The sequence below is a fragment of the Pituophis catenifer genome, unplaced genomic scaffold, assembly GCF_029215685.1.
Source record: "Pituophis catenifer annectens isolate HBS135680 unplaced genomic scaffold, rPitCat1.0.hap2 SCAF_3, whole genome shotgun sequence".
Taxonomy (NCBI): Eukaryota; Metazoa; Chordata; class Lepidosauria; order Squamata; family Colubridae; genus Pituophis; species Pituophis catenifer.
Genome location: NW_027256883.1, coordinates 211,059,722 through 211,075,445, shown reverse-complemented (window position 1 = coordinate 211,075,445; position 15,724 = coordinate 211,059,722). Strand labels below are relative to the sequence as shown.

General features: G+C 46.1%; 1 protein-coding gene across 4 annotated transcripts in view; it reads left to right on the top strand.

Moving 5' to 3' along the window:
- Positions 1-11,342, top strand: part of TPD52L2 (TPD52 like 2) — a 45,737-nt gene extending 34,395 nt beyond the window's left edge. For all 4 annotated transcript variants that reach the window (XM_070941823.1, XM_070941825.1, XM_070941821.1 and 1 more), the window contains 2 exons: positions 7,888-7,936; positions 9,377-11,342. In XM_070941823.1, the coding sequence (XP_070797924.1) occupies positions 7,888-7,936; positions 9,377-9,475 (148 nt within the window). In that variant the 3' untranslated portion in view covers positions 9,476-11,342. The remainder of the gene's footprint in view (positions 1-7,887; positions 7,937-9,376) is intronic.
- Positions 11,343-15,724: the final 4,382 nt, after the last annotated feature.

Genomic DNA, 15,724 nt, shown 5'->3' with positions numbered 1-15,724 from the left:
TCTGCCAACCTAGCAGTTCGAAAGCACGTAAAAAAAAATATGCAAGTAGAAAAATAGGGACCAGCTTTGGTGGGAAGGTAACAGCGTTCCGTGCGCCTTTGGCGTGTAGTCATGCCAGCCACATGACCACGGAGACGTCTTTGGACAGTGCTGGCTCTTCGGCTTTGAAACGGAGATGAGCACCGTCCCCTAGAGTCAAGAACGATTAGCGCATACGTGCGAGGGGATCCTTTACCTTTACCTATAACTAGATAAATAAAAATAACGAGCAGATAGAGCAGCTGCCTCATGTGATGTGACAGTATTGTGATCCAGCAAAGAAGAACGCTTCACTCACCGCAACCCTGATTTTTCAGGAACTCTCCTTTCCCCATCTGGCTGGGATTATCTGGGTGGTAAGCACATGCGATATACTCTGATCACATAAATATAAAATAAAAAAATACCATTTTGAGGTCTTGTGTGCACTTCTACAATTTGTGGGTCGATACGGAGCCTTCCTCCCTTTCCAAAATATACACTTTTGCTCAAAACACATTTAAAGAATCAGGCGCTGGCCTTTTAACCTCTCCATGTTTCCTCTGCAAACCGATAATGTTCTCCGAAAGTGGCTTAGGATGCATGAGTGCCAATAGCAGTGCGTCATTTATGTAAAGGTTGGAACACTTAAACATACACGCATAGATTGCAACGATTGCATTACCAAACCCACAAAGGCCAAACAGGATTCTGTGAATCACACGACTATTAGGAATCGTGAAACGGAGCAAAATTAAAACCCTGATAATGATTAAGCTCTTGGAGAGATGAGGAGCGACTAAAAGACTCTGTCCCGCTTCATACAGTGTCCATGAGTTGGTGATTTTGGTTGAGTTTTGAGGGGACTCTGTCCACACGTCCCTTAGCAGAGGAAGACCTTAGAACTGGGTTTTTCATCCTTGCAACTTTAAGAGGGGTGGACTTCAACTCCTAGAATTCCCCAGCCAGCCATGCTGGCTGGGGAATTCTGGGAGTTGAAGTCCACCCCTCTTAAAAGTTGCCCTGGTTGAGAAACACTGCTTTAAAGCGTTAAGAACAGACCTGCTTGATTGAACCACGGCCCATCCAATTACAGTATTGTTGTCAACTCGTAAATCATCCCTGGCCTGCTCTCGGGTTGCCATAGGCCAGGGAGGGATGGGAAACTGCCAAAACTGCACAGCAGCCAAAAGCAGATGCACATTCCAGGCTCAAGGCTGTATCCCAGGGATGCCTACAGTCGCCGAAGGGGAGTGACCTGAATGTGATTGATGACATACCCTGGGGGGGGAGGGGGGGGAAACAGGGTCATAATTGGAGTGTAAATCACGTAGGGTCAGAGCTGGCTTGCTGTCAGGGTTCCGATGGATGCCCTAAATTAAATCAGGGATGCTTTGCGAGTTGAGAATTGGTTTCTCCTATGGCCAATCAGATCTCTATAGGGTGGTGAAAAGCAGGCGATGGAGACCAACTCCTCTCCTGTCATTCCTCCCCTGTAAATGGTTTTTGAAGGCCTGTTGGCCTCCCCAGGAGCTCATGTTGAATCTCAAAAACATGTTGAATCTCATGTTGAGTTGCCTACTGAGCTCCGGAGGGCTCCTGATCTCCTCTCCTTCCGTCGGGACCTGAAGACTTGGCTGTTCAAGCAAATAGGCTGACTCTGATTCTGACTTTTATTATTTATTATTTATTAGTTCATTTGGTTTAAAATGGGATTTTGTCGTACATGTTTTTAACTTGTTGTTCGCCGCCCTGAGTCCTTCTGGAGAAGGGCGGCATATAAAATACATGAAATAAATAAATAATAAATAAATAAAAGAATATCTGTAGCTCAGAGTGGAATCTTGGGGGTCCTTGGTGCCCTCTGAACTTGCTTGTTTTCTTGCAGGCATTTCACAACCCAGCTAGCTAACTTCATCAGTGCTAAAAAATAGTGAGGTTTGTTCCTTGTTTATATACAGCAGCTTGCTCCGGCACTGTTGGCATGGGTGAAATGCCTGCAATGTCTCCTTAGTGTTTCTTGATTGGGGTATTGTTTCCTGCTTGATTGTTTGTCTGGGGTTAATCCCTGCTTATCTGATTGTTGGTTGGTGGAGAGGATGTGTAAAACTAATAGCAAACCCCACACTCACTAGTGTTGATGATGTTACATCGTTGGGTCAAGAAATGTCTAACAAAACCCCCACCAACTCAGCACCAAGGACCCCACAATCCTCCTCCTCCCCGCAAACCCCACTCCCTTCTAGCACTGATAATGTTTCCTAGTTGGGTGACAAAATGTTTGCAAGAAAACCACCAAGCTCGGAGAGCATCAAGGACCCCACAATGTTGAATCTTCTAAATCAGGGGTCTCCAACCTTGGCAACTTTAAGACTTGTGGACTTCAACTCCCAGAGTTCCTCAGCCAGCAAAGCTGGCTGAGGAACTCTGGGAGTTGAAGTCCACAAGTCTTACAGTTGCCAAGGTTGGAGACCCCTGCTCTAAATTGATAATACTCAATTTAGTATTGAGTAATGATATGATGAAAGTCAGGATTAAAACTAGGAGAACAAAGAAAATAATTGTTTTATCAAAGGAAACACCTTCTCTTCCTCTCAATCTTAGCAACTTCGTAAAGTTGTGCCGAGTTCAATTCCCCAGAATTTCCCAGCTAGCCATGTGTGGCCCTTCAATGCCCAGAATGCCCCAGACGACAACATGCTAGCTAGGGGGATTCTGGGAACTGCCCATCTTTTACCTTACCACGGTTGAGAAAGATTGCCACCTGGTTGCTATTGCTTCTCCTCTTCAACGATGGGAGGAGGTGGGGAGGAATTTGGCTTCTCTGCCCCCACCCCACCCCCAGATCCTCCCACCAAAACATCTCCAGTTTCTTTTTGCGGTGCAGAAAGACTCCAAATGATTAAACCGGCCCCGTTTTCGAGTTTATCTTATGTGATCAGAGGTTAAGTGTTGTGAGTTTCTTTCTTTTTTTTTTTATTTTTTTATTTTTTTTAAAGGGCAGAAGTCATCCCTGCTCAGCTTGTCTTTACCGTGTGGTCTTTTTTTGAGGTTTTCCGGCCTTTTCCCCACCAAACTGTGTGTGTGATCCTTTACTTTCCTGGTGTGCCTGCGGTGTGACCCTGAAGTTTGGCTGCTTAAAATGGGTAAACGGCTCTGGAGGTCACGCCGAATTGGGGAGACCAGGAAAAGGCTGGCAAATCCGAACGGCTTTGGTGTGTAAGTCCCCTGGTAGAAAAGGCTACGAGCTCAGTATATTTTCTAAACCGGGTTATTCCAGTTCAGTCCAATTCAGATGTGTTGTGTTATTCCTGTCTCCCTCTCTCAGCTGGGCCAATGGTTCTCCTGGCTGGGGATGATGGGTGAAACCAGCTGGTCTATATTTAAAGCTAAATTGAATTGGGTTCGATCCAATGGGAGTTTATTTTTATTTTATTTTTTATTTTTTTTTAATTTGATTTATATGCCGCCCTTCTCCAGAGACTCAGGGCGGCTTACAATGCGTTAAGCAATAGCCTTCATCCTTTTGTATATTTATACAAAGTCAGCTTATTGCCCCCACAAACCGGGTCCTCATTTCACCTACCTTAGAAAGGATGGAAGGCTGAGTCAACCTTGAGCCTGGCGAGATTCGAACCTGCAGTAATTGCAGGCAGCTGGTCTTAATAGGGTGCTTTAGACCACTGTACTACCAAGGCTACCAAGGAGTTAGTTGTAGAATTAACTTCCTTTGGATTCAGGCAAGAATCAGTTTGGTCTAGTGGTTAAGGCAGCAGGCTAGAAACCAGGAGACTGTGAGTTCTAGTCCTGCTTCAGCATGAAAGCCAAATGGGTGACTTTGGGCCAGTCACCAAGGGACTATGAGTTCTAGTCCCACCTTCGATATGAAAGCCCACTGGGTGACTTTGGGCCAGTCACCAGGAGATGGTGAGTTCTAGTCCCACCTCAGGCATGAAAGCCAGCTGGATGACTTTGGACCAATCACCAGGAGACCATGAGTTCTAGTCCTGCCTTAGGAACAAGTCGACTGGGTGACTTTGGGCCAATCAGCAGGGGATTGTGAGTTCTAGTCCCACCATTGGCATGAAAACCAGCTGGATGACTTTAGGCCAATCACTCTCACCTCAAAGGGTGTTTGTTCTCGTAGGGAGGAGGAAGAAGGCATACTAAATATATTTACTGCCTTGAGCCGTTTATAAAAAAAAAGAATAATAAAGGTGGAAAATAAATAAACAAATAAATAAATAACTCCACTGCTAATTGCTCTTCTCCTCATTCCTCCAGTGACGAACAAGAGGGACGGTTTAAAAAAACAACAACAACTATTTTATTAAGTGCACTAAAATCACCGGGAATCTTTGTCGAAGTTCCCCAGGTTTGTTTGGTAAAGTCTCTCTTGGAAAACTGGTTTTCTTAGTTGCTGCTTCCTTGCCACATGGCCGGGTCCTCTAGGTTTCCCCTGCCAGAAGATGCTGCCTCACGTTGTTATCTTGGGACGCCTGGAGCAAAAGGCCAGGGTTTCCTTCATTGTACATTCAAGCATAATTTTAGTCTTGGGGGGAGAAGGCGTCTCTTCTATAATCTTCTATAATTCACAATTAAATGAGCCCAAAGGTGCTATTCAAAACAACAACTGGACTTGGGGTTTTTTCCTTGAAAACGTTTTCGCTTCTCGTCCACGAAGCTGCTTCAGAACTGAGGAAGCTTCATGGATGAGAAGCGAAACGTCTTCAAGCAAAAACGAAGGAAGTTCCATTGCCTTTTGAAGAAGCCTCAATGATTGAAAATCTCTGTAGACAAAAGGTAGACCGGTACGGCTTGGCACCGTGGAAAAGAAACAACCATTGGTCTGTGGAAGTTCTCAATCATCCATGTTATGGTTGTCCCAAAGGCAACTGGCGTTTCTTTGCTTGTTTCCTTGAAGGCATTTTGCTTCTCATCCAAGAAGCTTCTTCAGTTCTGACTGAATGGTGGAGAATGGAAGGATTTATATTCCTTGCAGTCCTCTGGTCGTTAGCGCTCCTTCTGAGAGTCACTGAGGCCACTTGGAGGTTTATCTCTCTCCTACCCCCTGAATCTAGAACTGAAGAAGCTTCTTGGATGAGAAGGCGAAATGTCTTCTAGCAAAACAAGAAAGTCTAATTGCCTTTTGAAAAGCACCTTTGGGACAACCGGGATCCTGGATGATTGAGAATCTCCACAGACAATTGAACCAGCCATTTCTGACCTGCAGCCCGGTGTGAGGACGGCCTACAGGCCACCTAGCAGATGTTGTTGGACCTGTTGGGTTTAGTTGGGTGGTGAGCAGAAGTTCTCCGGCATCCTTGTCTGAACCCATCAGAGCTGTTTTGAGATTTGCCACGGACGTTCAGATGGGTCAGTGATTTAATTGATGGAAGCTAACTTTAATTTCACTGTGTGGCATGGACACTAACCGTGACAGATATTCGGCGGGCTGGAGCTTCAACCTCATACCGTTCCTTCTCCTTTTAAGATTCACCTCTTGGTGGATTGTTTGAGGCCCAAGTATCGGATGTAGAAGAGGTCTTGCAATGTTGCCCCTAACTTTCTCTCTTTCCTTGTTCTCAATTTCTGCTTCCGTTGGATCCTGCCAGGGCCCATCCGTTCTCACATTCGTTTAGGTAAGGCAGAGAGGGGTCATCTGTATGGGGACTCTGGTTCAGCCAGGTCATTAGTCTCGAATGCAGGTAGTCTTCCACTTACGACCACAATTAAGCCGAAAATTTCTGTTGCTAAGCGGGACAGTGGAGTTTTGCCCCCATTTCGTGACCTTTCCTTGCCGCCGTTGCTAAGCGAATCCCCTGCGATGGCTAAATTTAGGAACACGGTTGTTGAGTGAATCCGGCTTCCCCCGTTGACTTTGCTCGTCGGACGGTCGCAAAAGGGGATCACGCGACCCCCCCCCAGGACACTACGACCATCATAAATATGAGCCAGTTTGCCAAGCGTCTGAATTTTGATCACATGACCATGGGGATGTAAGTGTGAAAAATGCCCCTCGGTCACTTTTTACAGTGCTGCTGTAACTCCGAACGGTCACTAAATGAATGGTCGTAAGTAAAGGACAGTCTGTAATTCTCAGCTGAGACGGTCCCAGAACGAGTTGCGACTCACTACTCCCACCCTGAGAGGGCGGCAATGGACAGGGTGCGACGCTATCCGTGGTTTAATGCTTCTAACGTTTCCTTCCTTTCCCCTTAATGCTTCCGAGTAGCAGTTACTCCATCCGTCATTCGATAAGTATGCCGGCAATGAGGTAATGTAGCAAAAGCCTCGGGGTTTTTTTCCCAAAACGATGTTGGCATTTGGCATTTGGGCGGGTACGATCGGTTGCAGGTCATTTAAGCGCTGGAGCATTAACAATCATTTGAGTAGCCCGCCACCTGATCTTCCAGAAGGTCCTCGTGGGAGCTGCTGAAGAAATATGAATGTGTTTATACATTTAAGATATGTGGACTTCAACTCCCAGAATTCCCCAGCCGTCTATGCCGGCTACGGAATTCTGGGAGTTGAAGTCCACTCTTGTCAGACTTGAAAGATACAGTTTTGGCACCTCTTGCTCGTTGATGCCATGTTCATTCTGGCGAAGTGGCAAATGATGTAAATGCTGTGTTTTGCAAGACACGTGAAGGTGAGTGGGGGGCCATATACATACTCTAAACAAACAAACAAATTGTGGGAAAGCAAGTTTGTCAACAGGAAATAAGCCTGTCGAGTCTCGGAGGGTGATGGGACGTGACCATTCAGCGGTTACCAGGTTTTTGTTCATGCTGTTGTAAACCTGGGGGGCTCTTATGATTTATGATGATGGTATTTTATGATTGTGATCATAAATGCTTGTAGGTACTCTGAGAGCATATGCACCAAAGACAAATTGTGTGTCCAATCACACTTGGCCAATAAAGAATTCTATTCTGTTCTGTTCTGTCCTGTCCTGTCCTGTCCTATTCTTTCTACTCTACTCTTGTTCTGTTCTATCCTATCCTATTTTACTCTACTCTACTCTACTCTACTCTACTCTACTCTACTCTACTCTACTCTACTCTACTCTACTCTACTCTACTCTACTCTACTCTACTCTACTCTACTCTACTCTAATTCTATTCTAATTCTATTCTATTTTATTCTATTCTACTCCATTCTATTCTTTCTACTCTACTCTACTCTACTCTACTCTACTCTACTCTACTCTACTCTACTCTACTCTACTCTACTCTTGTTCTATTCTATCCTATCCTATCCTATCCTATCCTATCCTATCCTATCCTATCCTATCCTACCCTATCTCTACTCTACTCTTATTCTACTCTACTCTACTCTATTCCATTCTATTCTTTCTACTCTACTCTACTCTACTCTACTCTACTCTACTCTACTCTACTCTACTCTACTCTTATTCTATTCTATTCTATTCTATTCTATTCTATTCTATTCTATTCTATTCTATTCTATTCTATTCTATTATCTTTTGAACTGTTTTCTAGGAAAGTTGGAACCTAAAATTTCTGAACCATCTATAATTTAAGTTTTTTGACATGAGCCTTCCTGAAAGTTGTAAAGGCATCTTTCTCTTACTGAAACCCCCCCCCCATGTTTTTGTGTTTCTTATTCAACCGAGAATTGTGGCTTTTGTGTAGCTTCCCTTAGTTTTTCCAGATCATAATTATCCAGAGTTCAGCAAATTGTGGAGGTGATCAGTTGTGCGAAGTGGGTTCTGGAGTGGTCTCTAGATACTGCAGCACCCCCCCTCCCCAAGATGGCCTGCCTGAAGAAAGAATGCAAAATTGTAGTACTCTCTTTCTATTTTTTTTAAAAAAAAACATAACTGTTTTTTTTTTCTTTTGCAAGAAATTCTCCAACTTTCAAGTCTTTCGAAGACAGAGTTGGAACCATAAAGGTAATTTTCCTTCCATACATGGGAGAACCTCCTCCTCCTCCTCCTCCTCCTCTTCTACTAGGCAATGGAGAGCCAGTTAGTAGTTAAGGCACCAGGCTAGAAAACAGGAGACTGTGAATTGTAATCTCGCTGTAGGCATGAAAGCCAGCTGGGTGACTTAGGGCCAATCCCCAAGAGACAGTGAGTTCTAGTCCCGCCTTAGTCATGAAACCCAACTCGCCAATCCCCAGGAGACAGTGAGTTCTAGTCCCGCCTTAGCCATGAAACCCAATTGGGTGATTTAGGGCCAATCCCCAGGAGACGGTGAGTTCTAGTCCCGCCTTAGCCATGAAACCCAATTGGGTGACTTAGGGCCAATCCCCAGGAGACGGTGAGTTCTAGTCCCACCTCAGCCATGAAACCCAACTGGCCAATCCCCAGGAGACGGTGAGTTCTAGTCCCGCCTTAGCCATGAAACCCAACTGGGTGACTTTGGGCCAATCCCCAGGAGACGGTGAGTTCTAGTCCCGCCTCAGCCATGAAACCCAACTGGCCAATCCCCAGGAGACAGTGAATTCTACTCCTGCCTTAGCCATGAAACCCAATTGGGTGACTTTGGGCCAATCCCCAGGAGATGGTGAGTTCTAGTCCCGCCTTAGCCATGAAACCTAATTGGGTGACTTTGGGCCAATCCCCAGGAGACGGTGAGTTCTAGTCCCGCCTCAGCCATGAAACCCAACTGGCCAATCCCCAGGAGATGGTGAGTTCTAGTCCCGCCTTAGCCATGAAACCCAATTGGGTGACTTTGGGCCAATCCCCAGGAGACGGTGAGTTCTAGTCCCGCCTCAGCCATGAAACCCAACTGGCCAATCCCCAGGAGACAGTTCTAGTCCTGCCTTAGCCATGAAACCCAATTGGGTGACTTAGGGCCAATCCCCAGGAGATGGTGAGTTCTAGTCCTGCCTCAGCCATGAAACCCAACTGGCCAATCCCCAGGAGACAGTGAGTTCTAGTCCTGCCTAGCCATGAAACCCAATTGGGTGACTTAGGGCCAATCCCCAGGAGACGTTGAGTTCTAGTCCCGCCTTAGCCATGAAACCCAATTGGGTGACTTTGGGCCAATCCCCAAGAGACAGTGAGTTCTAGTCCTGCCTTAGTCAAGGAACCCAACTGGCCAATCCCCAGGAGACGGTGAGCTCTAGTCCCGCCTTAGCCATGAAAGCCAGCTGTGTGACTTTGGGCAAGTCAGTCTCTCTCAGCCCAACCCACCTCACAGGTAGCAGGGAAACTAGGAGGAAGGAGTATCAGATATTGAGTTGTTTACAACGAGATTAAAGGTCAGATGTAGATTTTGAAAAATGCACTTAAATGGGCGGAGGGATGGAGCAAAAAAAAAAAAAACAAAACCCGGGTGACACTGATCTGCTGAACTCTTAGCCCCTTTTTCTTTTCTTTCCTCAGTCCAAAGTTGTGGGTGGCAAAGATAACGATGGCGCCAACCAGCTCCATTCGCCGACGGCCGCTGGCGACAAGCCGCCCCAGGACAACGCGCCTTTCTAAGCCCTCCTACAGCATGGCGGTGCATGGCTGCCGGAGCCCCACCCTTTGCTCTTCCCAACATGCAAGACGAAAAAACGAAAAAAAAAAAAAAGGAAACAAAAGAAAAAAAAAAAGAGAATTGCGGTCCCACTCAGGAAGAGAGAGATCCATACATCCCTCTTCGCTGCTGGAATCTTCAGGTCCAATAAAGTGAACAGACGGCTTTTTGTACACTTATACCTATTTTACACTAAAGGTTTCTCGAGGGAGCCCCGTGCTGTGCTTCCTTTTGGAAGGGTTATCGGCGGGGAGGATTTTTGCCGTTTGAGCCCCAAAAAGACCCTCCCCTTTGAGGCTTCAGAGGCTTGTAGACACTGCCCCCTCCTCCTTGTTCCTCCAGTTGCGAGCAGAAATTCGATTTTTTTTAATGCAATACGGGAAAAAGGGTCGTTTCAGGAGGCGTTAGCTGTACGCAAAACAGCCGAGCGCTTTATATACCCTTACTCCCATCTCCTTGGTATAACTAGCTAGCTAGCTTTCAGTTATTCAAGCTCGTTTCCTTTCTGGGCAATTAAAGAGCGCCCGTGACTGCTTTGGAAACCTTGCCATCTCTCGTTTAGGTCAATAAACCAAGTTTACTTAGCGGGGTGGTGGTGGTGGTAAAGATAGTCCCCCTTTCCCCCCCCACTCTTCTGGGATTCTCAGAAAGGAATCTCCTCTTAAGCCCTAGCCGAGCCTGCTGCCCGGACTTCTCTTAAACTTTAATAAATCTCAGAAAGTTTATTTTTTTGGAATTTGCAGGGAGGGGGGGTGGGTGGCGGGAGACTTCCACAGCGCATCAGCTTTTTTGCATCGCGATTTAGGGCCCTTCCACCCCCCCTCCCCCGGTCTCTCAGACGCGGGAGCTGAAATACAAGCCTTACGTCACCACCTGCTTTAATCGTTTATAATCTTTTTATATCTCGGAAGTGTGAAGAAGGTAGTGGGTGAGGAAGGGAAGGGAAGGAAACAGGTTGAGGCATCGTACCATAGAAACTGCATGTGACTCTTAACGTTCATTTCGGCGTGTTACATAAATCCTCGCTTGCACGCATGTTCTTTTCTCTCTCTGTCTCCCCCCTCGAGCGTACGGAATTTGCTTTTCTGTCCTCTGGATTTGGGTCTTGTCTTAGACAGTCCCGGAGGCAGCGAGGGAACCACCGGGATTATCAGGGCACCCCAAAAATCCCTTCTGCTGGGTTTTCTTTCTTCGTTCGTTGCTCCTTCCGGGAATTTTTCGTCCGATTGTTTTTTGAGATTCTGACGGCGGGATTCTGTTCGCGGCTTCTGCAACCCTGCGGTGGTCGTGGGTGGCACGGTGCCTTGGCTGCTGTTGGCGATTACGCATGGAAACACTAATACCCTTGAGGGAAGGGCGAGAACGTGAGAAGGCAGAGGTGCCTGTAAGCGATCCAGACTTTTCTGTGCCTTAGAGGCTCAGTGGGATGGGAAGCAGTGCGCCCCACAATAGATACCAACAGTGACACTTGGCACCCAGGAAGAACGATTTGGTGACCCTTCCTCTCTCCGGTCACCCGAGAAGCAAGTTTTGACACTCAAAAACGCGGGCGATGAAATTCCTCCTGCGTCCTTTTGTTGCTGTTGGCTGAAAACCTTCCTGGGTCATGACCTGGCTCAAGAGAGGCAGGAGATCCACAGAGATTAAGACGGGGGTTTTATGGTAGTTTCTTAAGAAGGAGGTAGCCCACCTGCGTTTGGAAAAAGAAAAAAAAAAAAAGGGAGAATCGGTGTTGATGCGACCGGGCGCTGCAGGACGAGGCTAAGTTGTTTCTCCTGTAATGGGTCTGGGGGAAATTTGTCAATAAAATATTCCTTTTGGAAAAGCAAAGCGCTCGTCTGTCCTGTTATATTTCGGATCCGCAAATCCTGGTTGTAGGCAACGGTCTCCGGCTGGCGGTGTGTCAGTGTCCCAAGTAATAACCCCATAGAAATCAGAACTCCGAGGCAGACAGATTCCTCAAAGAAGAGTTTTATTGGAGATTGGCACAACTGGTGAAAAGCGACTCTGAAAGTTTCTGCGGTTTTCACCTAATTAAAAGTGAAAGTCGCCCCCCCTTTCCACAACCAGTCACATGGTCCAATCAAGGTGCTGACCAGTTGCCTGGTTACTTCACTCCTCCTCTCTCCAACCACCTGTTGGAATGACCTTGGTTCCACAGGAAACTCTTTTGTTTTGGCTACAAGCCCCCTCCCTATCCCTTTTTCGCATTGTGGCAACCCTGAAGCCTCCAAAAAATTTTTTAAAAAAATTTGATTTATATGCCGCCCTTCTCCGGAGACTCAGGGCAGCTTACAATGTAATCAGCAATAGCCTTCATTCTTTTGTATATTTATACAAAGTCAGCTTATTGCCCCCACAAACTGGGTCCTCATTTTACCTACCTTAGAAAGGATGGAAGGCTGAGTCAACCTTGAGCCTGGTGAGATTCGAACCTGCAGAAATTGCAGGCAGCTGAATGTTAATAACAGGGTGCATTAAACCACTGTTCTACCATGGCCCCAGGCAGGTTCACTTCAGAGTTTTTTTATTTTATTTTATTTTATTTTATTTTATTTTATTATTTTATTTTATTTTATTTTATTTTTTTATTTTTATTTTTATTTTTATTTATTTATTTATTTATTTATTTATTTATTTATTTTTCAATTTATATACCGCCCTTCTCCCTAAGGACTCAAGGCGGTGCACAGCCAGAATTAAGAACATAAATTACAAATATTAAGAACAATTAATATATATATAAATTTGGCCCAAAATTTTAAAAATCACAAACCAATTAAAACATTTAAAAAATTTAAAAAATTTCTTCTTAAGCCAGCCCGGCTTGCTGGAAAAAGTGGGTTTTAAGGGCGCGACGGAAGGCACTGAGGTCTTGGATTCTTCTTATCTCTGGGGGCAACTGATTCCAGAGGGTGGGGGCCCCCACAGAGAAGGCCCTCCCCCTGGGGGTCACCAGCCTACACTGTTGGGCTGATGGCACCCCGAGGAGGCCCTCTCTGTGGGAGCGCACGGGTCGATGGGAGGTCGTCGGTGGCAGCAGGCGGTCTCGAAGATAGCTAGGCCCTATGCCATGGAGCGCTTTAAAGGTGATAACCAACACCTTGAAGCGCACCCGGAAGACCACCGGGAGCCAGTGCAGCTCGCGCAGGAGCGGTGTTACATGGGAGCGCCATGTTGCCCCCATCACTACCCGCGCTGCTGCGTTCTGGACCAGCTGGAGCCTCCGGGTGCCCTTCAAGGGGAGCCCCATGTAGAGAGCGTTGCAGTAGACCAGGCGAGAGGTGACGAGGGCATGAGTGACTGTGCACAGGGAATCCCGATCAAGAAAGGGCCGCAACTGGCAAATCAGGCGAACCTGACAAAAGGTCCCCCTGGTAACAGCCGTCAGATGTTCCTCCAAGGACAGCTGCGTATCCAGGAGGACTCCGAGAGTGGACACTGTTCAGGTAGTCCTCGACTTACGACCACAGTTGAACTCAAAAATTTCCCTTGCTAAGCCAGACAGTGGGCTTTGTCCCATTTTACGACCTTCCTTTCCATAGTTGAGTGAATCACTGCAGTTTGTTAAATTAGCAATATGGTTGTTGAGTGAATTCGGTCTCTCCATGGACTTTGTCAGAAGGTCGCAAAAGGGGATCGTGCAACAATAACGGGTTTGCTTGACAATTGCAGCGTTTGTTTAATGACCAGTGGCAATTATTTTATGACCTGCAAAAGCCTGAAATCGGATCTGTCATGTGACTGGACTCATTTACCACCACAATGAGCAGGCTCCATGATGGTCGTATGTCGAGGACTACCTGTGAATATCAGTCTTGGCAATCTAAAGACTTAACAAGTTGGGGATCTCACACTGCCCAAGCTATTTATGCAGATTGTATGGAAGATTTCAGCTGGTGTGAAGCCACCCTAATGGGGAATGATTCAACAATCCTCAGATTGTGGCAGTGGTGAAATGTAAAATTTGTTACTACCGGTTCTGTGGGTGTGGCTTGGGGGGGTGAATGTGACTGGGTGGGCGTGGCCAACTTTTTTTTTTTTTTTACACTTTTAAAACCATTTTTTCTACAACCTCTTTGGCCAATCCCAGCTGAGTTGCCTGATCGTCAGAGGCTTTTGTTTTTTACTTTTAAAAGCATTTTTTTGGCCAAAGAGGTTGTAGAAAAAATGCTTTTAAATTTTTTTTAAAAAGCCTCTGATGATTGCATGGCTAAGCTAGGCATGGGGGATGGGCAGGGATTTTTGCTACTAGTTCTGCGAAGTACCTGCCTCCCTTGCTATCAGATCGGGCGATCCGGTCCAAACCGGGAGCATTTCACCCCTGGATTGTGGTGATGTTTAGTCTAGTGGTTAAGGCACCAGGCTAGAAAGCAGGAGACGGTGAGTTCTAGTCTCGCCTTAGCCATGAAAACCAGCTAGGTGACTTTGGGCCAATCACCAGGAGACGATGAGGTCTAGTCCCGCCTTAAGCATAAAAACTGATTAGGTGACTTTGGGCCAATCACTAGGAGATGATGAGTTCTAGTCCCGCCTTAAGCATAAAAACTGATTAAGTGACTTTGGGCCAATCACCAGGAGATGATGAGGTCTAGTCCCGCCTTAAGCATAAAAACTGATTAGGTGACTTTGGGCCAATCACCAGGAGACGATGAGGTCTAGTCCCGCCTTAAGCATAAAAACTGATTAGGTGACTTTGGGCCAATCACCAGGAGACGATGAGGTCTAGTCCCGCCTTAAGCATAAAAACTGATTAGGTGACTTTGGGCCAATCACCAGGAGACGATGAGGTCTAGTCCCGCCTTAAGCATAAAAACTGATTAGGTGACTTTGGGCCAATCACTAGGAGACGGTGAGTTCTAGTCCTGCCTTAGCTATGAAAGCCAGCTGGGTAACCTTGGGCCAGTCACTCTCAGCCTAACCCACCTCACAGTGGGGAAAATAGGAGGAACATTAGGTATGTTTGCTGCCTTGAGTTATTTATAAAAAATAATAAAAGGCAGAATTAAAAAAAATAAATATATTTTTGTTGTTGTGAGGAAACCAGGACATGGACCTTGGGCCTGCCTTACTGCCCTACTGAAATGTGGGAATGCATACTATTCGATACGATACCAATGGGTTCATAGGAAATGTCCCTGGCCAGACATTTAGTGACCATTGGGGTAGAGAAAGTTAGATTCATTTAATAACCGAAAGTCATAAAATTGGACAGAACTCAATTAACAGCCTTGACTAGCAATGGAAATTCTGGTCCCAACTGTGGTTGTAAGTTGAGGACTACCTATACAGGGAGTCCTCGACTTACAGCAGTACATTTAGTGACTGTTCAAAGTTACAATGGCACTGAAAAAAAGTGACTTATGGCCATTTTTCACAGTTACAACCTTTGTAGCCTCCCCATGATCATGTGATCACAATTCAGATGCCTGGCAACAGGTTCACATTTATGACGGTTGCAGTGTCCCAGGTTCATGTGATCAATGGGGAAGCCAGGCTCGCTTAACAACCGTGTTGCTAACTTATCAACTGCAGTGATTCACTTAACAAATGTGGCAAGAAAAGTCATAAAATGGGGCAAACAAATGCCTTAACAAATGCCTCACTTAGCAACATAAATTCTGGGCTGAATTGTGGTCGTAAACCAAAGATTAACGGTACACTGATCCTAACCAAACGGTCTGAGTTACTACAAAAGGCTTCGTTGGTGGTGGTGGGGGGTAGAAAAACCCTAACCAAGATTAATACTAACCAACTTAGCATCTGTAAATGGAATGGCTAGATACTGTTCAGATGGTCCTTGACTTACAACCACTTGTTTAGTGAATGTTCAAAGCAGCTTCTGACAGGTTCTGGAGAACCGGTAGCGGAAATTTTGAGTAGTTTGGAGAACCAGCAAATACCACCTCTGGCTGGCCCCAGAATGGGGAGGGAATGGAGATTTTGCAATATCCTTCCCCCAGGAGTGGGGAGAGAATGGGGATTTTGCAGTATCCTTCTGGAGTGGGGTGGGAATGGGGATTTTGCAGTATCCTTCCCCTGCCACGCCCACCAAGCCATGCCCACAGAACCGGTAGTAAAAAAGTTTGGATTTCACCAGTGGTTCAAAGTTACAAGGGCATTGAAAATGCTGACTTACGACTGGTCCTCCCGCTTACGACTCTTATTACAGCATCCCCGCTTCAAAATCCGGGTGCTTGGCAATCTGCATG